Source organism: Phodopus roborovskii, unplaced genomic scaffold (assembly GCF_943737965.1).
Source record: "Phodopus roborovskii unplaced genomic scaffold, PHOROB, whole genome shotgun sequence".
Classification (NCBI taxonomy): Eukaryota; Metazoa; Chordata; class Mammalia; order Rodentia; family Cricetidae; genus Phodopus; species Phodopus roborovskii.
The window spans coordinates 9,504,032-9,527,825 of record NW_026126461.1 but is presented as its reverse complement, the minus strand read 5'-3'; the positions used below and the strand labels follow the sequence as shown (position 1 = coordinate 9,527,825).

The following is a 23,794-nucleotide window of genomic DNA, read 5'->3' as shown; positions in this document are numbered from 1 at the left end:
ACACACACATACACACACAAACACAATTTCAGTTAATGGCATATGAACATTCCTCATGTACTTTTACGTTCTTAGAAAAGTGTATACTTCTAAAGAGACAGTATTTATTACATTTCTTGTCTTTCCTCTAGCTGTTAGCTATCCACTGAATGCTGCATACATAGTTTCTATAGTTCACAGGTAGATAGCATATTAAGATTTTAAGTGTATTGTATACACCATGTATATGTGTAGAACTATCTATATTATGTGCAGGGCAACTTGTACCTGCCTTCGCATACAGAAGGTTGTGGTTACAGGTCACTATTTCCTTGTTTCACAGCTGTTCTACTCTTTACCACAGTTTGAGACTTTCTGTGGAACCATTAAAGATGATATCTGCTGCTCTGCAGCTAGCACTACACAAATAATTTAGGCCTGCATTTATTGAAGGTAAAGACATTAAAAGAGTTAATACAATTTGGAGGAATATATGGGAACAAACAGAGCGAGAACAACAAAATAAAGTTATGGGTTAAGTTTAAGGGCTTACTTTAAAAATTATGCCACATGAGGTAATTTATTTGAATAATTACAGTCCTCCTACTAGCTATTTGGTCAGCATGACTTCCTAGGGAGTTAAATAAATAGATATTTGGGCACACAAATGTCTCTTTGAAGAATAGGCTGCTCTCTCAGTAGTGAGTAGATCTGTCCTGTGTATTGTAAAAAAATAGACTGATCTCATTAGTATATCAGATAATCTGGCTGAATGTGCATAGTGTTGTGTCTCTCCTTAAATATTTAACTGATGGCCTCCAGTGACCATTAACACAGACTAACACAGACACCACAGTGGCCAATGGCGAGGCTGTGTGACTCCCACAGAACATTGGAGGGGATAATGGATACACCCTATTCCAACACGTACGTACCAGAGCTCATTTCCCACAACTGAGTCAGAATAATATCTCTTTCCAAGTTAATAGAAATGACTTTCCTTACAGTGTTTTTCTTTTTCGATTATAATAAAACAGAAACAGTAGGACAATGCTTCTCTGGAATTCACAAGAGTCTGGGCACACTGAGAGTTTGTTGCCGGGAAACAAAGGGTTACTACAAGGCCGACATGAAGGTATGTGGGTGTTTAAGGGTAGCAGTGTATACAGAAGAAACTCCCTCACTCTGAGAAGGAAGACTGATTTGCTCACAAGGTCTTTAGGCTTTTAACGCAGATCGACTAACTAAGCTATGTGAAAAGGAAATGGTAATCCAGCCCCAGTTTATATACCCACAGACCACACTCACAATGTGATGCTATCACATGTACATCAGTATTTGTGAAGGAATTTAAAGACTGCTCAAATTATTTCAAAGACACAAATCCAGACTGTGTCCAATGTCAAAAGGACTATTTGTAAATCTGGGCAAATTTCAGCATGGTGACATTAAAGTGTGTTAATGCATCTGAAAGCAGGCTGCTGCTCCCAAGTTCCTAACAAATGTGTCAACAGGATTGGTAAACTTAGCTATGTGAAGTTACATTCACAGGTTTTAGTGCAAAATCATCTCCCTGGATTTGACTTAACACATACACAGAAACCCCTGAAGCTAACCTGCATTTTAAAATGCTTTATTTTAATGAGGTGTTTTATGTTTTGCATACTTGTATGTGTTTGCATTTGTGTGTGGAGGCTAGAGGCTACTGTAGGTGTTTTCTCTTCAGTTGATATCTACTCTATTTTCTAAGGCTGGGTATTTAGCTGAACCCAGAGTTCACCCATTTGTCTAGTCTAGCTAGCCAGCTTTCCCTGGGAATACCTTCTCTCGGCCTTCCAAGCTCTGAGATCACAGCTGGGCCACCAAGCATGGCCGCCTTTGAAGTGAGTAGTAGAGATCCAAGCTCTGTCTTCATGCTTCCTCGGCAAGTGCTTTGCCCACTGAGCTACCTTCTTGACCCAAGTTTCCATACATTGTTAATAGAAAACATTCATTTATTTGTCTTATATGGACATGTTATTGCATTAATATTAAGGTAATGTTTAAAAACATATCATATTCAATCCGAAATGAATTAATTGGAGGTATATTCTAATACCCAACACAAACCACTGTTTTCTAAACAAGTGGCAAGAGACCAAAGCTATGGAGACTCCTTTCTCGCTGCCAGCATATGTAGTTTATGACATAATAGCTACAAACAGTGCTACTTCAAATACACAGAACAGGGAAAATGATGCTGTCTTAACTCAAGGCAATACAACACTAGACTGAAGGCAGAGCAGCAGTCCATCTTGTCCTCCTGAGGGCACAGAAGAGTGACTTAAACAGGCAGGCTCAATTCTCAATTTCCTTTTGCTTGAAATGCAAATATAGCTAACAAATGTAAGAGTTTAAATGGAAAAGTTCCCTGGAATTCAAAAGCAGCCCAACGCTTTTTTCTTCACGGCTACATTTGCACGTCTATGAACCATATTGGAAAGTGACAATAGTAAATTAGCTGAAGCCCAGACAGGGAAGCCTAAGAGGACTAAATTACACCGATGAATTTTGCTTTCCTGACTAAGCACAACTGACCGTTTCCTTATAAATTATTCATCATATAAGAACAGTAATGATATGGTTTGAGGCTGACATAGAGACACAAACTATCTGATGGCTTCGTAATTTGGCTGCCTAGTTCAATAACAGGCTTTTGTAGGCTCCTTACAGAAGTAAGTATACGTACCCTGCTCTAATACCTCTTCGTCTCCATGCTTTGGCTGCGGGATCAGAGCGGTCTTATCTTTGTTTTCTGTTTCTGTAAAGGATCAGAGAAGCTGAGAGTGAATTATCAGCACATATTATATATTTTACTAGTTTACTGGGATACGGCCATCAGAACAGCAATCTCATTCAGAATCCTGTGTTAATTACACACTCAGATATCTTTATGGTAGAAATGTTCTCATTCACAACCTCCTGCCACCCCCACCAGAGCTACCTGTTACCTGTCTTGTTAATAAGCAGACCAACTGGTTTTTGGTAACATTAATTACAGAGCATTAAAAAAATGTTTCAACAACATACTTTTTTAAATTGTTTTTTCTTTTTTTATTTATTTTCCTTATTTTACATATTGATCTCAATTCCCTCTCCCACCCTCCCATGCCTCCCGACCACTCTCCCATCTCATCCCCACCCCCCCACCCCCCACTCCACAGGTAGCTTGATGCCTTCTAGGAGTGGTCAACAAAATCTATCAAGTTATTTGGAGTAGGGACTAGGTCCTCCCTCCTGTCTGTAGGTTAAGGGAGTATCCCTCCATGGGGATTGTGCTCCCAAAGTCCTTTTGTACACCAGGGATACATCCTGGTTCCACTGTCAGAGGTCCATATCTGCTTTTTAAATTGACATTAATAATATTTTAAGGTGCTTCAAAAAATATAAACTTACATTCTCTAAATATATTGGCATCTTAGTAAATGACCTGACTACATTGCTGTGGCATTTTAGGATTTAATTTACAAAACCCCATAAGGTCTGGCATACTTTGTGTTGTGAAAATTACTTTAACTATGTAAAGATATGTTCCATTTGTCTATGCTGCAGAATATTACTTTAACTGTGTAAAGGTGTGTTAAATTTGCTTATTCCGCATTTGTTTAATGATGTAAGGATGTGTGTTTCATCTGTTTCACCTTGCCTGCCTAAAGCATCTGATTGGTCTAATAAAGAGCTAAACGGCCAATGGCCAGGCAGGAGAAAGGACAGGCAGGGCTGGCAGGAGAGAGAATAAATAGGAGGAGAAATCTAGGCTTGAGAGGAAAAAAAGAAAGAAGAGAATGAGGAAAAAGAGGTGGACATGTCCAGGTCAAGAAGCCACCAGTCAGCTGGTCCCCAGGAGCAGTAAAACTAAGATATACAGAGGAAAGAGTCAGCTGGTCCCCAGGAGCAGTGAAACTAAGATATACAGAGGAAAGAGTCAGCTGGTCCCCAGGAGCAGTAAAACTAAGATATACAGAGGAAAGAAAAGTACAAAGTCCTGGGGCAAAAGGTAGATGAGGAGAAACTGGCTAATTTAAGTTAAAATAAATGAGCCCAAGTTAGGCCGAGCATTCACAATTAATACTAAATCTTTGTGTCTTGATTTGGGCGCTAGTTGGTGGCCTAAAAGAAACAGCTTGGTACAAGCTCATGCAGTAATCTAGGATGTGTGCTTTGGAATTTTAAACTAAAGGAAAGACAGTCATATGTGACCATTCTGCAATAAGCTAAAGCACGAATTTGAGAATCAAACCCCAAGAACAAGAATTAACTTTTAGTTGAAAAGGCACATTATGCAGAAATGGCTGGAGACGATAAACTTTTTCACTAGTTAGGATGTGGTATATATTACGAATCATGTAGGTCATTTCTGCCTATGGAAGGAATGAGGTAAGGAAAGTAAAAGTAACATATGAATGATATGAAGAAAGGTTTACATTGGTGAGGTTGGTCACAAAAATAATATTGGTCTCTGTCTGTGTGTGTGTGTGTGTGTGTGTGCATGGGCGTGCAGGCCAGAGGTTGGCTGCAGGTTTCTTCCATAACCATTCTCTATCTTATGTATTGACATGGGTAGCTCACAGAACCCAAAGCTTGCAGTTCAGTTGGACTGGTTGGCTATCAGACCTCAGGAACCCTTCTGTTTCTACCTGTGCAGTACTGGGATTATTGACAATTCTGGCACTATGCATGCCTGGCAAACACTTTTCCTACTGAGCCATCTCTTCAGCCCCCTTTGTGTATGTGTATGCTCTCTCTCTCTCTCTCTCTCTCTCTCTCTCTCTCTCTCTCTCTCTCTCTCTGTATGTATATGTATTATGCACTGTATATGTGCATATATATATATATATATATTCATGTGTGGGATATGGATGTTTCTATACATTAGTACTTATGTTTGTGGAGGTCAATTGTCACCAATGGTTGTCTTTCTGAGTCTCTCTTCTTATTTTTTCCAGACTCAGCCTTTACTGGAACAGGAGCTCCCTGATTTGGTTAGGCTGGATGGCCAGGAGAGTTTCAGGATGCTCCTGCCTCTGCCCTCCTAGTGTGCACAGATGTGCACCGCTGTATCGAGGTTTTTACACCAGTGCTGGGATCTGAACTCAGGGCCTCATGCTTTCATGCTAAGAGCTGTGTCAGCCGAGCCATTTCCCAAGCCCGCCCTTTCTGTTTTAATGGAGATATGTCGGGGAGTGGAGACTGTATATGAAAGAAAGAGAGGAAATAATGTGTGCATCATGATTGACTAAAGAGGCTGAAATGCATTTAGATCACTCATGTAGCCATATGTTCACATAGTCAACAACAGATGAAAACACAGAGCACAGACCACGCGACACTCTGTTAAATACCCCACTCACCTTTGTGATGCCCGTGCATCATAACCATGTCAGATTTGACAGGGACTGGAATATTGGCCTCTGCTGGTATGGTCCTGAACATATCTGGGTCCACATTATGTGTACAGGTCATGAAGGAAACTGCGTGTTTGGCTTCCATGTAATACATAATGTATAAATTGCACATCTCATCACTAGATGTGCCGCTGTGGGAGGGGGAGCAGGGAGGGGGATAAAGCAGATAGAACATATAAACTGCTCATATAAAACACATACTTAATGCAAGAAAAATGAAAGCGGGAAATCTGCCAACAATGAACTTAGCAGTGAGAAAACTGCATCTACTTTATACTTTTCATCGAAACCTATCACAGTCTGCAACATGAAGAGCACATCATCAAAGGTGTAATTCCACCTTACAGCGGCGTACTGGTTTCTGGGCGCTCTGTGGACATCACCCAGCACCAAGTTGAAAGTAGCGTTTAAGTAACTCAGAGATGCAGTTTCTTCCCCCCTAAATCCTTTTACTCTTTATTTACCTTCCATGTTAAAAAAAAAAAAACCCGAACATAAATCAATTACATTGTTAATAAATTACACTCTTCTAGTTCTAATTATCAACTTTAAGGAACCTAGAATCTCCTGGTATTTTAATTTATCTCCTTTTCTCTAAGAACAAACAAACAAAACAAAACGAACAAAAACAAAAACGTTCTGACCAAAAGCAAATCAGGGGAGGAGAGGGTGTATTTCAACTTACAGTTTGCAGTCTATCATTGAGGGAAGCAGGCAGCAGCTCAACGGGGAACTTTAAGCAGAAATGATAGAGCAGCACTGTCTACTGGCTCATTGAGGGCTCAAGCTTAGATTGCTTTCTTGTAAGCCCAGGGACACAAGCTTAGGGATAGATAGTGTTCTCTACAGTGGGCTGAGCCCTCCTACTTCAACTAAGAATCAAGACAGACAATTCCCCAAATGCAAGACCCTAGGCTAGTTTCATGCAGGCAGTCCCCCTATTGAGACTCCATTCTCAGAGGACTGTATCCCCTGCAAGGGGACACTAAAATCCCCTTAGGACATCTGGAAAGGGCATACCAATGAATGACCTAGACTAGAACAACCTGCAGTCAAGACTGTGGCAATTGTTTGGAAGCAGCAGCCTAATAGCGGGCGGCAGCCTTCCCTGCTCTGGGGCCTTGGGCTAAGTGAAGGTGAGCAGAGTACAGATGCATGCAATCATTTTCTCTCTGCTCTCGACTGAGTAGCTAGCTACTTCCATTTCCAAATGCCTTTTTTTTTTTTTTTTTCGTGCAAAGATGGTCTATAACCTGGAACTGTGAGCTAATAAATTCTTTCTTCCTTAAGATGATTTAAAAAAAAATCAGGGTATAATATCAAATCAACAGAAACAAATCTAGGACAGATGGTAAAATTTAAAATGCTCCAATAGGAATATCATTTATTATATACAGGTACACTTCCTGTGCAGTGTCTAGAAACTTGCTTTGACTCACCTCCTCCTTTTTTATGGTCCCATGCCACCCAAAGCATCATACGTATAACCCTAATATTTGACCTTGCAACTACAGTGAAGGAGCAAGGAACAGAAAACTGACCATCGGTGAGTCCCAGTGAATTCTGCTTACCCTCTTCTAAGGGATGTGTTTGCACATCTCACCCAGGTAGTAATATACAGCTGATAGATAATGCTAAGCATAGATGTTTAAAACACCGAAACAGCTATTTCTAAGAAAACAGTTCCAGGTAATAGAAACAGCATCCAGTCCTTTACAAAGCAGGTGTCCTTCCTCAGTCAGCCCTGGCTACCAGGTAGTTATGAAGGAGGCTTCGTATTCAAACACTTCAGAAGGCTTGTATAGCTACTTAGTTCTGGAAAAAGAGACTTTCCTTTTGGTTCTCAGTTGTAATAATTTTCAGTAGGCCTCATCAAAAACCAGCTTGAAAGCAGACTGCCCTGGAGAAATTCATCTGTGTTGATTTTCCCAGCCATGTCCTGTGGCAATCAATTCTTTTCCATAGCAACACAAATGACATCAGCAAGAAAAGGGGAAAAAAATCTTTCCAAATAGGATGTGATTCCTGTAAGCTGTGAAAACATACGGCCCCTGGGAGACCTCAGGAATAGACTCTCGAAATGAGGAGATCTGTTAATGCTTCTGAAATCATTTGGCTTCTAACTCCAAATCTGATATGCATCATCATAACTGCCTTTTCCATGAAATAAAAGCAAACAGTAGAGCAAAGCAACCCCAAGCAAATGACTGCTCACTATACACTTCTTTGTGGTGTCAACACACCATCGAAAATGATATTTGAGCAGGTTTAGGGACCATCAGAAAATGATCTGCTCTAAAAGGAATAGGTGGTCCCATAATACAAGATCATGAGAGAAAGAAGCTTTTGCTTTTTCCTGCTTGCCCTCACTCTCACAGGCAAGTTTATCTATGATGCTGAGGCTTCACTGCTATAGAATCTATTCATTGGAATTCCATGGATTACTGAGGACAAGTAGAAACATCCATCTTGTAGGTGAACAACTTTTCCGTAAGTAGACAGACATTGTTAGACTAGCTGGACAGCAGCCTGTAAGCTTTTGTAATAAATTCCCTTTTAATATACATATAATCATTCTACAAGTTCTTTTCCTCTAGAGAACTCTTGACTAATATGAGACCCATAATCCCTAGTGAAACAGAAACATTAATTAAAAGTTCCTACCACCAGCAACAAAAAGCCAGAACCAGATGGATTAAGCACAGAATTACATCAGCTATTGAAAGAGAACAAGAGAACATAATGGCCAAACTCCTGAAATTATTCCACAAAATAGAAACTGAAGAAATATAGCTTAATTCTTTTTATGATGCTACTATTATCCTGATACCAAAAACACACAAAGAGTCAACAGAAAAGGAAAATCATTTACCAATATTCCTTATGAAAATAAATCAAAAAATTCTCAATATAATACTTGTAAATAAAATCCAAGAACACATCAAAAAGATCATCCACTATGATCAAGTTGGCTTCATCTCAGAGATGGAGTGATGGTTCAACACAGGTAACTCAATAAATAGAGGCACCACATAAACATACTAAAAGACAAAAACCAAACCCCTTCATGAGAAAAGTCTTAGAGAGACTAGGGATTATGTCCTAGTTAGGGTTACTATTGCTGTGATGAAACTCCATGACAAAAGCAAGTTGGGGAGGAAAGAGGAAGGAAGTCAGGGCATCGTCTTAAACAGGGCAAGAACCTGGAGGAGAGCTAATTCCTGGCTTGTTCTACATGGTTTGCTTAGCCTGCTTTCCTGCAGAAGCCAGGACCAGCAGACCACAGTGGGTGGGGCTTTCACTCTACCATCACTAATTAAGAACGTGGTCTGTAGGCTTTCCTATAATCTTATTTTATAAAATCATTCTTTTAATTGAGGCTTCTTCCTCTCCAATGACTCTAACTTCTGTCAATTTGACATAAAACTAACCAGCACAGGCTACAAGGTCTTATGAACTTAAACTAGGCCCATTGTGTCACTTTGCAATGGACAGAGAGCACAGCAGAAAACCAGTCAAAATACGGAGCTTCAGCCCAGTCCGTCCACCAAACATTCTGTACCTGAGGCTCAGGGAACATGGTCGAAGAGGACCCAGAAACAATGTAAGCACCAGAACAACAGGTAAATTTGCTGTAAGGCTGTGTCTCCTAACAATGGCGGAAGCTACACCCATGACTGCACAACTATGAGCTGAACAAGATAATGGTACACATGCCAACTTGGATGGGAAAAAAAATCCACGTGACTTCAGCCCTACATAAAGAACAGTAACAAGTAAGGAATGTTGACAGTGGGAGAAAATAATCTTCCCTAGGAAGAGTCCACCAATTTGTTACCCAATACCAAATTCAGCCAGAAGAACATATATTCCAATTACTTTACTTTATACAGAGTGAGCAGGTTACATATATATATATATATATATATATATATATATATATATATATTATACATACATTATACATATTGCCCATATTGTACATATATCTACTTACATGGTAGACTAATACAATTAATAATATGTATTCACCTTAGAGACACATGAATTTGTTGTGTTCATCTTTAAACATGTGATTCTATGAAAAACTCTAACCTGCCCACCGAGGCAGTTTACTGGAGGTACTGACTCCAGGATGCAAAGATAAGTTGATAAATAATAAATATTGGCAACTGTAAGGAAGATTTCATTGGAAAGGCTGGATTGAAAGGAACATGTTAATTCCTATCTACCACTATCTGGACTTGGAGTCTAGGGAACTGAGCTCCTCCTATCCAACAGGGAGCCCATCACAGCTAAGCATGGCTAGGAATTAAGGCATCTCAGCAGAAGCGCAGCTCATTTATTTTATTCCACAGCCTTTCATGGTTTTTTTTTCCTCTCTTAAAAACAACAGCAAACAACAAAATAAACAAAAAGAAACCCTGTGTATAATGCTGACTGGTTTTTGTATTCCCGTGGGAGTATTTTGACACATGGACCATTATTTTCAACAGAGGTCAATACATACAATTCAGCTGCTAATATGATTAGTTCTTCACGTGGGAAAGTGGTGGAGGAAGTCTGTGTTGATGTGACTGCCCGGGTTCCTGGCTGTATAGACATTCACTAGTAACAATGCAGTCTCTAAAATGATGACCAACCATGGGTACCAGCAATATTCCAACACTGTAGCACTGAACTTCTGCCAGAACTATAATTTCTTCTTTGCACTAGCATACTTATTATCAGTAGCTTTAAATCTGACATGGCTTAGTGATCATGGAAAGAATGAAAACTTCAAGAAATGAATAACGAACAATGAAGAATAATCCTTTTGAACAGCTGCGGGTAACTTACCATGTTGTAATACACGGGCTCTGATATACCTTACTGCTGAAAGATGATTTAGTTCAAATGTATGTGAGTAGTTTTTTTTTTTTTTTTTTTTTTTTTTGTGGTATTTCTGAAAAGTAGTTATCTGTATTAACCATCAATCTCAGCGTCACAGGAGCTTTTATAAAAATATCTTATAATAGAAAGGAACATAATGATTTGAGAAAGTGCCAAGGATTCTGAAATGACTCATTAGAAAACTCCCAAGTCTGTAGGTCATGGTTAGATTGCCCATGGTGTCATTCTGCAAGCTCAATGGTGTCCTTCCCTAGTCTTGTTTCTTATTGTCAACAGAAGCTGGATTTACAAATACACATAATGGGTCATACTAATTTGGGAAATTAAAGTGAAATTCTAAATAATGTTTGAAGCACAACAAGGGGTCAATATTTATTATCTACCTTCCCATTTGCAAATACTGTGCTTCAAAATGTCAATTAATAAAAAGGCATGAGAGTCAGGACAGGAGAAAGAAGATGACAAGCAAAGTGATGTAGGGTGACTATGAATCGAGTATATCACACACGTCTATAAAACGTCACATTTGGCATCCATTGTTTCAGATATACAAAAGTAACAGTGAAAAATAAATGCAAATGACAATCAAAGTGCTTGGTTAGTTTTGGATAAATATCTTTCAGACATCGTCACCTTTTCTTCTGTTAATATTCTCATGAAATAACACATTTCATGTGCAAATAGGACCACGAGGTAAATGTTACCTGATGATCCCCAGGATTTAGAAATTTTAGCCTAAAAACATTTAGGATGATTAGCTGACTTAATTAGGTTAATTGACTGACTTAAATAGAGTCTATTTATTTGTTTAAACTTGACTAAACATTTGAAATTAATTTAGAGAAGTATCTCATTGAATGTCAAATATGTACCACCATTAAGCACAAATTATCACTTCATAGATTCACTTGCACAGTGTTATTAGTATATACGTTATACAGTGTCTTATATATTATTTTATAATTTATACTTTTGGTTGTAAGCCTAGCCTTTAATGGCTGAACTATCTCTCCAGCCCTAAATGTACATTCATATTTAGCATTTTATCATTGAGTATATTTGTTAATTTGTCTAGGTTTAAATACATTGTTTAAAATGTAATTTGAACACCATCTTTGATTGACACAACTTAATCACATTTATTAGGAACCAACTACATTTTAGCATGTGTATACAACAAGAAATAACTAAATTACTTTAGTATATTCACCACCTAGCATAACTATTGCCTTTTTGGTAGCCACATACTTGAAGTGTATTTGTTTTTAAACTATTTATGATTGTGTATCATCAGTTTGTGTAACCGAAAACGAAGAGCTATTTTCTTGTCTATTTAAGAATTTGTACCCTCCAATCAACAGTTTCCACTGGTTCCCACTTCATTTCCTCTGTCTCTGTCTCCTGCTAACCATGGCTCTAACTGTACTTTATCAGTTTTTGATTTTACATATAAAACAAAGACCACTGTCCTGACAAGATGTTTCAGTGGATAAAGACACCTGCCAATAAGCCTAAGGACCAGAGTTCAATCCCTGAGACTCACAGGGTAGATTAAAAGAACCAGTTCTCTCTAGTAGTCCTATGTCTTCCACAATAAACTGTAGGACACAGATGTTTATGTACACACACACACACACACACACACACTAAATGTAATGTTTTAAAAAAAGTAGCATTGCTTGGTATTTCTCTCTCTCTTCTTGGCTCATTTTACCCGCACAAGGTCAGATTCATTCATGTCAACAAAAATCATAGTCACAGCCTTTAAAAGAAGGCTGTTGTGTGATATTTCACACTCCCTCTTTCTATTCATTCATGACAGACATGGAGGCTGTTAAACCAACATGTTTTTGCTCCATTTGAGATGGTATCTTCCTGTAAAGTCCAGTCAAACTCAAGGTTGGCTGAGCACACGGGGTAGCCCAGAAAGATCTCAAACCTTTTTTCAGCCTCCAACAAGCAGGGATAATGGGTGTCTACCACCATATCTTGATCTAGTTCTCGCTGGCAAGATTTTGAGATGAATCTCTAACATGAAAACTAAGTCTCCCTTTTTAAAGTGCCTTCTGGCCATTAATCATGATTGTCCCATTTAAGGAAACTTTTAAGCTTACTAGAGTTTCATTTGGTTTCTGTGAAATATCACTCTATTGAAAACCTTCCTAGTGGGCCAAAGCCAACATAGTTTTGGGTTGGTGTAGGGCAAACATCCAAAGTCTCTAAGAACATCATGGGACCTCACACAAGCCCAAAGCAACTATGGTTTGTATTTAACTGCTTCAAGCTCTGCCTCAGACCTACATCCAGTGGGCTTACATGCCTAATACATGTGTATGTTAGGTGGGAGGAGAGAAAGTGATGGGAAGTTTAATTAATTAATATAAATTAATAAGGACACACACACATACACACTCACACTGTTTACATTTTTAACTGTCATCCTATAGTAACCAGTGAGATTATGCCTGTTAATAAACAAAACACAAAAACACTATATACAGTATCTTTCTAAATTTAAAAGATACACTAAGCACCATAGGCATACAGCATTATAATAACATTTTTATTCATGATTGGTTTTATTTATTTATTTATTTATACTATATTTACTTATTTATACTATAAATTAAATATTCAAAATATAGACTCATCAAATAACTTAATTTCCTATAATCCTTTTCTATTTCATTTATATTAAAAATCATACTTTTGTCTCACAAGAGGTTACTAAAAGGACAGGGCAGTATCATCATCTTGGAGTATTATTTCAAAGCAAAATGTACAATTTTGAGAAGACTAGAATTATTCTAGTCTCATGAAACCGAAATTGGCCTCCAGAGACCACTCTGGCTTCTCATTCTGGACCTGTAACAAGCCATTAATTTCTATGGCAGGCATTACCTCTGAGGGAAAACTTCAAGGATAGAATCTGGCCATGGTTCTAAGTCCCCTACTCAAATTTTTAAAGTCCTTCTGGCAAAAACACTCCACTTTTCTAACCCTCAAGCGTGTGAGTCAATACATGTAAGGCTCTGAAAGTGTTTATTTTGAGCTACTTTGTTTACTGGCTGAGAAGGTTAACAGAATAACCTCTGGCACTTAACCACCATTCTCGTGGCCCCACAAGAGCTCAGAACAGAGAGCAACTGATCAATACATTCCGGATCGCTTTACCTCAAGTGTCAAAGACTGTTACAAAGAGAGCGACCCCGTCCCCCCTTTCCAGTGTAGTTATGTCTGTGTTGTCAAGCCCAAAGACTGTTACAAAGAGAGCGACCCCGTCCCCCCTTTCCAGTGTAGTTATGACTGTGTTGTCAAGCCCAAAGACTGTTACAAAGAGAGCGACCCCGTCCCCCCTTTCCAGTGTAGTTATGTCTGTGTTGTCAAGCCCCCCCTTAACTGTTATTCTTTATGAGAACTCAATAATTTATTGTTGTCTTTCTCCACTCTTCTCCCAAAATTTAAGAAACCTCATACAAGATGAAAGCTGTTGGAAAGCTGCTTTTAAAAATACAAACGGATACTATTTCCCCATTAAAAATAAATAGGGTGATATGAGAAAGCCATCAGATGTTCCCCTGCCCTCCCTTTTTCCTACCCAGTGTGGTTCCGTATCAACAGTTCTGAAAACTTTACTTTCTGTAATGTCCCAAGCTTCCAAGTGCATTAAAGGGAGTATCTTCGAACCTAGTTCAACACGGAAAGACAGAACCTACATTCTTTCCTTGCAGAAAGCCTAGGAGAATTTGCCTTTCATTTTAAATGTCTAATCTATTTTTTTTTGGACGAGTCCTTAGTGCTTTAGAAAATGTCAATATATAATGAAAATTATTTGATGAAACTTCGCACGCTGAAGAGCAGTTATATCTCGAACATCCCACATTGGAAAGGGATGGATACTATGCTCACATAGTAGACTGGCAATGGAAAATTACGGTCTTCGGCATAAAGAAAGAACCACAGGTCTGAGTATTAACTTTAAAATGAGGGTGAAAGGACTCCCGTGAAAACAAATGCTCAATCATCTTCTTCCTATATTAAGACAAGTCCAAAGAAGAAACAGGGTCTCGCAATAACTTTAACATGCAAAGGAATGACAAGAAATGCTGTGGGCAAAAGAGAGGCCAGATCCTAAGGCTTTTCCAAATCAACCAGCTTAGGAGTTAGATGATGCTGCTTTGTTGTAATTGTTCATGATACCAAAAGTGTACATAATTCATTCACAGAGATAACTATTACCTGCAAGCACGGCTTAACCTGATATACTATCTTCGAATAGGGAGAGTGCAGAATCTTACCCGATATGAGTGGCTTCTGTCCTTCCTTCACCAGTAAACACACATCTTGCTGCCAGTATGTCATCAAAAGTGACATCTACTGGGTGTTCCACAGGGTAGAAAGCCTGCCCAGAAGACAAATACAATAGTTCACTAAAATAACTGCTAACACCCAGAACTACATGCTTGATTAATATGAGGCTTGGAGCATTGTGGCTAAAAAGGATGTAGGCAGGCACACAGATAGCTCTCCTCCTGGTCCTTGCAAAAATAACTGCTAGATAAATTGAGTTCTCCCATAACTCACCAATTCCACATTAGAGCGCAAGTGCTAGACTTTAAAATAAGTAAACAAACACTATTTATACAGACCCCATGGCCAGTAAGACTAAAAAGAAGAGTTTTCTGCAAACAACTGAATGATGGGGTGGCAAATACTGACAGCAGATTAAGAGGCTCCTCAAGACACTACTATACCCATAGAGCTGTGTCCCCCTCAGCCACCACCCAAATGCTTTTCTTTGCACAAATGGCAACAGAGACCCCAGCTGGCCAACAAGCAGAGAAGAAGACAGCTTGCAGCGCTCGCTCTAAATGGGATCTCTAAATCATTCCAGACTTCCTCAGAAAAGAGGGCAGAAGACTGTGACGGTTGGAGGTGGTGGACAACGTCAAAGAAACAGTCTTCTGGACACAACAGGGCAGCTGCATGTATGAAGTTAAAGCATGAAAAAGTCCTGCGCAATCTCAAGGCAGACAAAACTCCCAGAATGGATAGATAGCAGCATAAATTGGACTCCACCACTGGAAGGGAGGGAGGGAGGGAGAGAGGAAGAGATGCAGAATATTTTTCTGTTTTTGGGGTCATATGTATTTTTTTATGATTTTACATATCTATCCCAGTTCCCTCTCCCTCCCATGCCCCCCCCCACAAATCCCCCCATCCCATTCCCCATCCATTCCTCAGGGAGTGTGAGGGCTTCCATGAGGTATCATCAAAATCTGTGAAGTCATTTGGGGTAGGGCCTAGGCCCTTCCCTGTGTCTCTAGGCTAAGGGAGTATCCCTCCATGGGGGAATGCGCTCCCCAAGTCCATTCTTGCATGAGGCGAGGCCCCATAGACTGCCCAGGCCTCCTAACTGTGACCCATGTCCAGGGACTTTAGGTTGATCCTATGCTGGTTTCCCAGGTTTCAGTCTGGGGTCCAAGAGGTCAGCTGTTTTTGTGGGTTTCTTTGCTCATCACTTCTCTGTATATTTTCTTTTTTTGGTTAATGAATAAAACACCAATTGGCTGATTGGCCAGATATGAAGTGGCGTAGCTGGGCAGAAACTTGCCATTAGCTAACCATAGAGGTCTGGAGGTCTATCCAGAGAGACAGGAAGTGACATAGCTGGGCAGAATAAGGGACAAACAGGAAATCACTCTCTTCTCTGAGGAAATGCTGAGCAGTCATGATGTAGCAGGTAATGGAGTTGTAGGTCCGGCATTTTCGCGGTAAGATAAGACCATGTGGAAATACATAAACTAGTAGTTATAGGTTAATAATTAAGGCAGAGCTAGCCAATAGGAAATCCTAGTCAATGGCCAACAGCTTTATAATTAATATAGAGTCCATGTGTTTCTTTGGCGCTAAAAAAGGGCGGCAGGACCTGCCAGACCAGAAAGCTCATATAATAAAGAGAGAGAAGAGAAAGAGAGGGGAGAGGGAGAGAGAGAGAGAGAGAGAGAGAGAGAGAGAGAGAGAGAGAGAGAGAGAGAGAGAACTAGAAGTTGGGTGGGCAGGGAGATTTGGTGGACCTGTGGGAAACTGGAGAGGGTTGAGCATGATCAAAGTAAATTGTATGAAATTCTCAACGAATTGATAAAAAAATATTTCATAGAAAGAAAGTTCTGCCATCACACTCAGAGAAAGGATAAGGAAGGAAAGCATTAAACTGGGAGTTACACACCTGTGGCAGCTGCGGGCTCTGGCGTCCAATCAGCGTCCACTGTTTATTTCTTACTCTGTATCCACTCACTACCTTACCTTAATAAACACAAATCAGAATCATGCAGTATAATACACATTAAGAAAAGCAAAAATCCACATTTAATATTTACTCTTTTCAAAAATAAAAGCTAAGTGTTTTCAGAATTCAAAGGACTATCTTAATGAAATAATGGTGAGATGATAGTATAAAAAAAGTAAAAGAATTTGATAAAAATGTACTTAAGGTCGAGTATAATTCAAATTTTACAGTTATAGAGCCAGCAAGCATATGTCAGATTTTTATAATTTAGCATGTAGCTTGAGTTCTTACCTAAATGGTGAGTATGGACCCTGTAGGCAAACACATGCATTGGGTATGCTTTATAATGGCACGAAATATCAGAATTCACCACTGTGGGAAACAAAAAGAGACAGAAGTCACTATGCAGTTGGAAAACATGTTTGTTTTTGGTTAAAAGCGAGGTAGCCTCAGGTGGTGGCACTTGGCTTTCTTGGGAAATAAACACTCATTCATTACTCAGCAGACATAAACATTTATTCGGTGCCAGACATCTTACTAAGGTGCGTTAAGAGCCTCTTGCCTCATATTTATTTATTCAAATCTTTTTCGGGCAATATGTTCTGATCCTATTTTCCCCTGAAGTTTTTATTTAACAACAGAATGATAGGGAGCAAATCAGAGTACTCTGTATGAAATTTATTCTGTTGGAAAAATTAAATTTGTTTTTATGTTAATGCAAAATGAATGTTTAAGAATGACTATAAGTACCTAGAATCACTAAGTTGGTAGCTCATATTTACAATGGCCCTATTCCATATATTTCTCTTTTAACAGTCTAGCAAATAATAAAGATGAAGTAAACACCCATTTAAAATAGATTTATAAAACAGGAACAGATAAACTGTACTAAACATTAACTTTAAAAAATTCCTGTTCAAACAAACATACCACATTCAGTGTGACATTTTCCTTGGATCAATGATGCCATATGTATTCTGGTAGCTTTATGTTAGCTTGAGAGGCTAGATTGTTATTTCCGTTTTTCAAATAGGGAAATTAAGTAAGGCTGAGCTGTGTTGGGTTTTCTAGCCTCTTGACTTTGAAACTTTCCATATAGTAGTTTATAACACTGCACGTTGTGCAATTTAACTTTTACATCTAAAGAATAAATTGCTTATTTGTAAAGTAAAATTTAGTCTTTCTACAACATATGACCAACCCATGGACCTCCATACTTGGCATATTTATAAATAAATGTTGAAAAACTAATAAATCACTGGCTTAGAATAAATTTTTTAAAAATCTATTTAAAATTCAAAGATGCTAAAGAACTGGTTTATTTTTAAGACATGCACATGAACATTGGTCATTTAATAAGCTTACAGGATGTACTATAAATCTGCTCCTCTAGATTAGTTCATGAGGTAATGGTAAATACTTAGTTTTCATTACTTACCTTTCTCTCCTGGTGGTATCACAGTGTCAAAAGACATCATAAGGTACATGCCTGCAATCAAAGGCTGTCTAAAAAAAAAACAGGAAAGAAAAAATAGCATTCTCTCAATTCTGTGATCAATCCAAAATACCCGTTTGGAAAAAATATGACATAATGTTTATAAAATATGAGTCTCGTGTAAACCATTTTTGTGATGGCATATTGTAAAGGTTCCTGGGCGGCTAATTTTACACTGGAATTTGTTTATGCGAAAGGTTCTGCCTTTCCAGTCAAACACCAATGTACATGTTGTTGGAAAAAGTTTTGTTGGTGTTGTTGTTTTAGATTTAACTAACATTTACAACTAAACACTGAATAAAGCAGATTATTCTCTATAATCTGAATGGGTCTCATTTCACCCCTGAAGGTCCTAAGAAGGGAGACAGAGTTGTCCTAAAATGATGCAATTCTCCCTACAAAGTGCCAATTATGCAACCGGATCGATCTGTCCCGAATTTCCAGTTAGTCCTACACACACTGGACCGGCTCGCTAGTCCTGAAGCATGTCTCCTCACTGCCCACACTCATTCTCCTCGTCTTTCTCCCTCCCCTCCCCTCCCCTTCCCTCCTTCTCCTCCCTGCTCATCCTGCTTCCATCCTCCATAATTCAAACTCCTTTGGAGAACTAATGGGACTGTGGTGACCCAAAGCTGTGATGTTTGAGTGTCGGCAATGTCAGTGTAGTTGGTGACATCTAACACAAACAGCCAGTATGACACCACCGCTAGGATTAGTTTATTAAATGACAAATGGCTTAGATGTCATCTTTCATGCAAGCTCTGTATCGTCATCTATTATTACTATTTACAAATTTTAGGATGCACCCATATCATCTCTGTCCTGAATTTCCATTCTGCCCTACATATTTTGGACTAGTCAGTCCCATAACATGTCCCCTCACTGTCCCCACTCCTCCTTTCCCAGCCTGTCCTCACTCTACCTCCCCACCCCACTTGTGATGTATTGCCGTCTGAACTCTTTACATTCTGTAAGGGAAGGGAAGAAAACTGAGGGAGAGCCCCAGCCAACAATGTGAGGAATTGGAGGTAACTTTCGTGGCTGAATCTAACAATAGCTGAATCCCCAAACAGCCTCTCACTGAAGCCTGTTTGAAAGACACCTGCCCAGACATCTGAACAGGAATAATAAGTATTTATTGCTTTGGGCCAGTCACTTCAGATTAATTAACCTTCTACATCAGGTAAATAAAAACAATCTTAAGCTCTCTAAGATCCTGTCTTCAAACACCGGAGGTACTTACGGCACACGCGTGAGATGTAAGGACACACCAGAACAGTCCTTGTGATTATCTGAAAAGATACAAACACATGTTACATATGAGACCATATGGAGCCAGACCTCAAAGCTGTGTGTTGGAATTAACACTTAACACACAATACGGAAAACATAAACCTGTGTGACACTTGTTCTATGAAGTACTGCATGGAGATTGAGCATGCCCATCAACTCACAGGACTGCCAGCGAGTCACAAGAGGGGAGACAGAGTGCCCCCTCACTCTGCTTTGTGCCCAGACAGCAGCCAAGGAGGCACGGAAGCAAGTGGCTGCTGTGTTCTTCTCCAGCTTCATTGCAAAATATCGTGGAAGGCTGGCGAATTTGATATGCCCAGCTGTGTCAGGCTCCTGCCGATTCAACTTCCCTGCCATTATTTGGCCCGTCCCTTGAACTGTAAGCTAAAATAAATTCCATACCCCTTAATCGCTTTCATTGGAGTATTTTATCACACTGACAGAAAAGGAAACTAAGACAGTGTTTATTTGTCTAGTTACTGGCATTTTGTTTTAGAAAAATGAGACAATGGTATCTGTCTAGTCCTGTTAATCAACTTCTAGGAAGAACTATTTTCATAAGCATTTCAGGAAAGCTTTCCCTTAAAAAAAAAAATTCATGTACTTTTCAAAGAATGAGAATGTATGTCACAAACTGAGTCTTCAGGGTCAGGAAAGGGATCCACTGAATCAAGCTGTTGAACTGTTGACTGAAGAGCTGAAAATGACCCAGGCTATTGCCAAGGCTATTGGTTACTCTCCCCAAACTGTTAATAGGACCCTACTGCTGCATACAATACATACACAACTCACTGGAGATGGAGAAGCCAAGCTACTGTCCACCTCGAACCTTCACCCCTACTTTCTGGTTAGTGTTCATGGTATTGAAAGGTACTCTATACTCTACAAAATGAGAAGAGTGAACACCAACCCAGCTCCAACCCTTTCGATCTACGATAGTGATGTGCCTGCAAGGTATGCTGGTACATCAGTGGCTTTGGAACTAACCAACCACAGCATGATTGGCCCACTCCAAAAGGTGGAAACTATGCCTGACACTGCTCAGGTGGTCTAGAACCTGTGACTAGATAGGGCATCGGCCTGGGGGGGTAAGCACATACTACTGTTCTGCTAAAGGAACATAGCAATAAAATGACTCCTAAGGGCATTCTGTTATACTCATAGATCAGTGTCCTGTTCAGCCATCATCAGATGGCTTCCTCTTGCAGTTGATTGGAACTAACACAGAGACCCACTCACGGACAACGTGCAGAGAGTGAGAAGCAACAGAGCGAGCACTGAGTTCTTAGTGGGTGTCTCCATCAAATCCCTCCCCTCAGGGTTCAGGGAATTCTGAGGAATAAGAGGCAGAAAGATTCCAAGGGCCAGAGGGGATGGAGGACACCACGAGTACAAGGCCTTTTTGACACAGCTGGACTGACTCACATATGCATTGAGACTGTGGCATTATTACTCACAGAGCCCACATGGGTCTAAACCAGATCAGGTTCCAGAGTAGAGGGTGAAAGTGGACACAAGCCCACATCCCTAACCCAGAAGCTATCTTCAACTGATTAACAGCTTGCAAAGGAAAATGAGTTTTCTCCAGTGGAGTCTCATTGGGTTTACACACCACACTTAAGGTCAAGCCCAATGCATAGCAGTTGACGGCCAACACAAAACTAATTCAATGGTATTAACAAAACCGATTCATTAACACAAAACTAATTCAATGGTACGTTTGAAGTATTTTGGGGGGAGGAGGAAGCTCATAATGGTTTAACAACTTTTTTTCTTTTTTGCCTTTGTGTATATAATCTGGTTTCCAGTTTTATGTTTATATGAGATTTCTGTGTGTGCGAATGTGTATGTCTCAGTCTATATGTTTCTTGGGCTTTTCCTCTGTCCTCCCCCCAACCCCACCCCCGATCATTGGTTTGTTTGTCTTTTCTGATTGAAATTCATTTGTTTTTTATCTTACTTTAATTTTCCAATAAGAGAGAGATAAGAAAGGGTGTGGTCTGGGGTGTGTGAGGTGGGAAGTATCTTGGAGAAAAGGGGTGGGGGTTAAAGTAATTTGTATATATTGCATGAAAAAGCCTATTTTAAATTAATAAAGAATGAGAGTTTAGAGGGAGGTTAAAGAACGAGGAGAAAAATGATAAAATGAATAAGGAATACAGGTATATCTTAAGCTTTGTCCATGTTTTTAAATATAGAAATGGTAAATGAATTTTTCCTTCATTTATTTTATAAAAACACTGACTTTTGAGAACAGACTTTCTTGAATGACCTATTACTTTTAGCTTTATGTGTATTGGTATTTTGCCTATATGTATGCTTGTGTACCAGGTATATAGTCCCTGAGTTCCTGCAGGGGCCTAAGAGGGTGTGGAGTCCTCTAGAACAGGAGTTACAGACAATTGTGAACCACTATGTGGGTGCTGGGAACTGAACCTGGGTATATTTGCAAGAGCAACAAATGTTCTTAACTATTGAACCATCTTTCCAGCCCCTGTGAGTTTATTATGGTTTTATCTATTTTTTCAAAATGCTTTTTTAAACTATCTTATTTGCATATTTAAAGTTTAGAGAACTCTAGAATTTTGATCTGAGGTTTGTGTTATAATTGCTGGCTTTTACAGTATCTTCAGCTTTTTGGTGATTATGTCCATATACATTTCCCCCACTTTTATGTGGCCACAGTGGATGTATTTATGAACGTTAAGATAAACCAGAAAGCTGGGCATGAGAGTACACATCTATAATTCCAGCCCTTGGGTAACTGAGGCAGGAAATCATGAGGCCAGCTCAAGCTGCAACTTAGTAAATATTCCTAGGCTGTACTGCCTTTGAAATGATTAGTTGATGATAGAATCGAGAAACATGTGCATATCTAAGGTGATTGGCAGAGAACGATTAGTGTAGACCTTCACTCCAGTCAGTCGAACTCCAAACTCTAGGGACTCACCTAATTAGCTTCGATAATTGCAGGGAGCGTTTCTCATGTGCATGAAAATCCTACTGAGCTTAAAGCTTATTTTAAGAAGTGACAATCATCTTCATTCAATTAATACTGAGCAATGAGTAGAACTCAGCCCTGTGCGGTAGCTAGCAGTCAGCGTAGCCAAGTATCCACTGCTTTCCGGCTCTCTAGCAAACACAATGGAGGAGGAGAGGTACAGAAAACCAAAACACCGAATGGCTATGAAACACACGTGATAAAACAGAAAAGCACTATGAGTCGAGACCTGTGTGAAGCGGCATAACCACAAAGTCTGGAGACTAACGCTACAGGAAGAGAGAGGGAGGGCAAAAGGCTTCAGAGGGGCTGGGTATGCTTGTGGGACAGGAGGGCGAGTAACAAAAGTTCCCAGCAAACATGGGCTGTTAGGTGACGGTAAGGCTTGATGTTGAGCATTCACAGCCTCTGCATGGTGGGTTCAGAGTCTTGGCTTTGTGCTGTCTGCAAAGAAGCCATGCAGTAAGTGACAGGGACATGTAAAGAGCCCCACAGCAAGTACCCGGCACTTACGCAAGAACACTAACTGGTGAAAGTCAGGTTGAATAGTTCTTGGTGGTTGTTTGGTTGTCTTGTGGCACCAAGTATGGAACCAAGGTCTTACGTGCGGCAAGCGTGCACTCTGTCACTGAGCAACACTGAGGAACACCCCTTCCCCAGTAGTTTGCATTTTAGTGCCATCATCTGAAGGCATAGCTTTGCCTCCTGGTCAGTGTAAACGCCAGCACACATTATGAACTACCTTCTGTACTTTCATTACACTGTGCCTGAAATCATTACAGAAGTCATACTTTGATTTTTATTACAAAATTGCCTGATCATCGGTATCATGACTTTAAAAATTTTTAAAGTTGAAAGTCAAACAAACAGACATTTCTGAACTAAAAAAAAAAAATTAGTTGAACAAAATTCTTAAAGTTGTTTCAAAGTACACACACGTAAAAGTTTTAGCTTTAATGCTCAAACCGCCACCATGTAAGAGTAGCAGGAATGTTACTCATGGCATCTTGCTATTGCCAAGCCTAACAAAACTCTCACTGAAGTGTGTATTAGAAGTGTCCAAATCCAGTAGCTTCTCTGAAAGCACATCAATTAGAAGCGAATTTAAGGATGTTTATACTCTTCTTATCATAGTCTTTTTCCAAATTACATGTCTTATATTTGAAAACATTAGAATGCATTGTTATTGTGTACGTGCATGTGATGTGTGTGGAGGGAGGTATGTTTGAACCACACCAGCCATATAGATCAGCTGATAACTTTGTGGGCTCTAGGAGCCAAACACATGTCTCCCAAGTGTGTGCAACAAGCATATTTTACCTCCTAACTTGCCACCTCCTATACTTTTCCATCTAATTTTGACTACAAATACAATATGATAAATATCATATCCTGTGAAA

The 23,794-nt window shown here is 39.5% G+C and overlaps 1 protein-coding gene across 9 annotated transcripts in view; it reads right to left on the bottom strand.

The window, feature by feature from the left end:
* Window positions 1–23,794, bottom strand: part of Pam (peptidylglycine alpha-amidating monooxygenase) — a 256,160-nt gene that overhangs the window by 53,555 nt on the left and 178,811 nt on the right. For all 9 annotated transcript variants that reach the window (XM_051190860.1, XM_051190861.1, XM_051190863.1 and 6 more), the window contains exons 8-14: window positions 19,344–19,392; window positions 18,044–18,111; window positions 16,897–16,977; window positions 16,546–16,622; window positions 14,615–14,718; window positions 5,370–5,554; window positions 2,708–2,779 (exon numbers count right to left, since the gene is read on the bottom strand). In XM_051190860.1, the coding sequence (XP_051046817.1) occupies window positions 2,708–2,779; window positions 5,370–5,554; window positions 14,615–14,718; window positions 16,546–16,622; window positions 16,897–16,977; window positions 18,044–18,111; window positions 19,344–19,392 (636 nt within the window). The remainder of the gene's footprint in view (window positions 1–2,707; window positions 2,780–5,369; window positions 5,555–14,614; window positions 14,719–16,545; window positions 16,623–16,896; window positions 16,978–18,043; window positions 18,112–19,343; window positions 19,393–23,794) is intronic.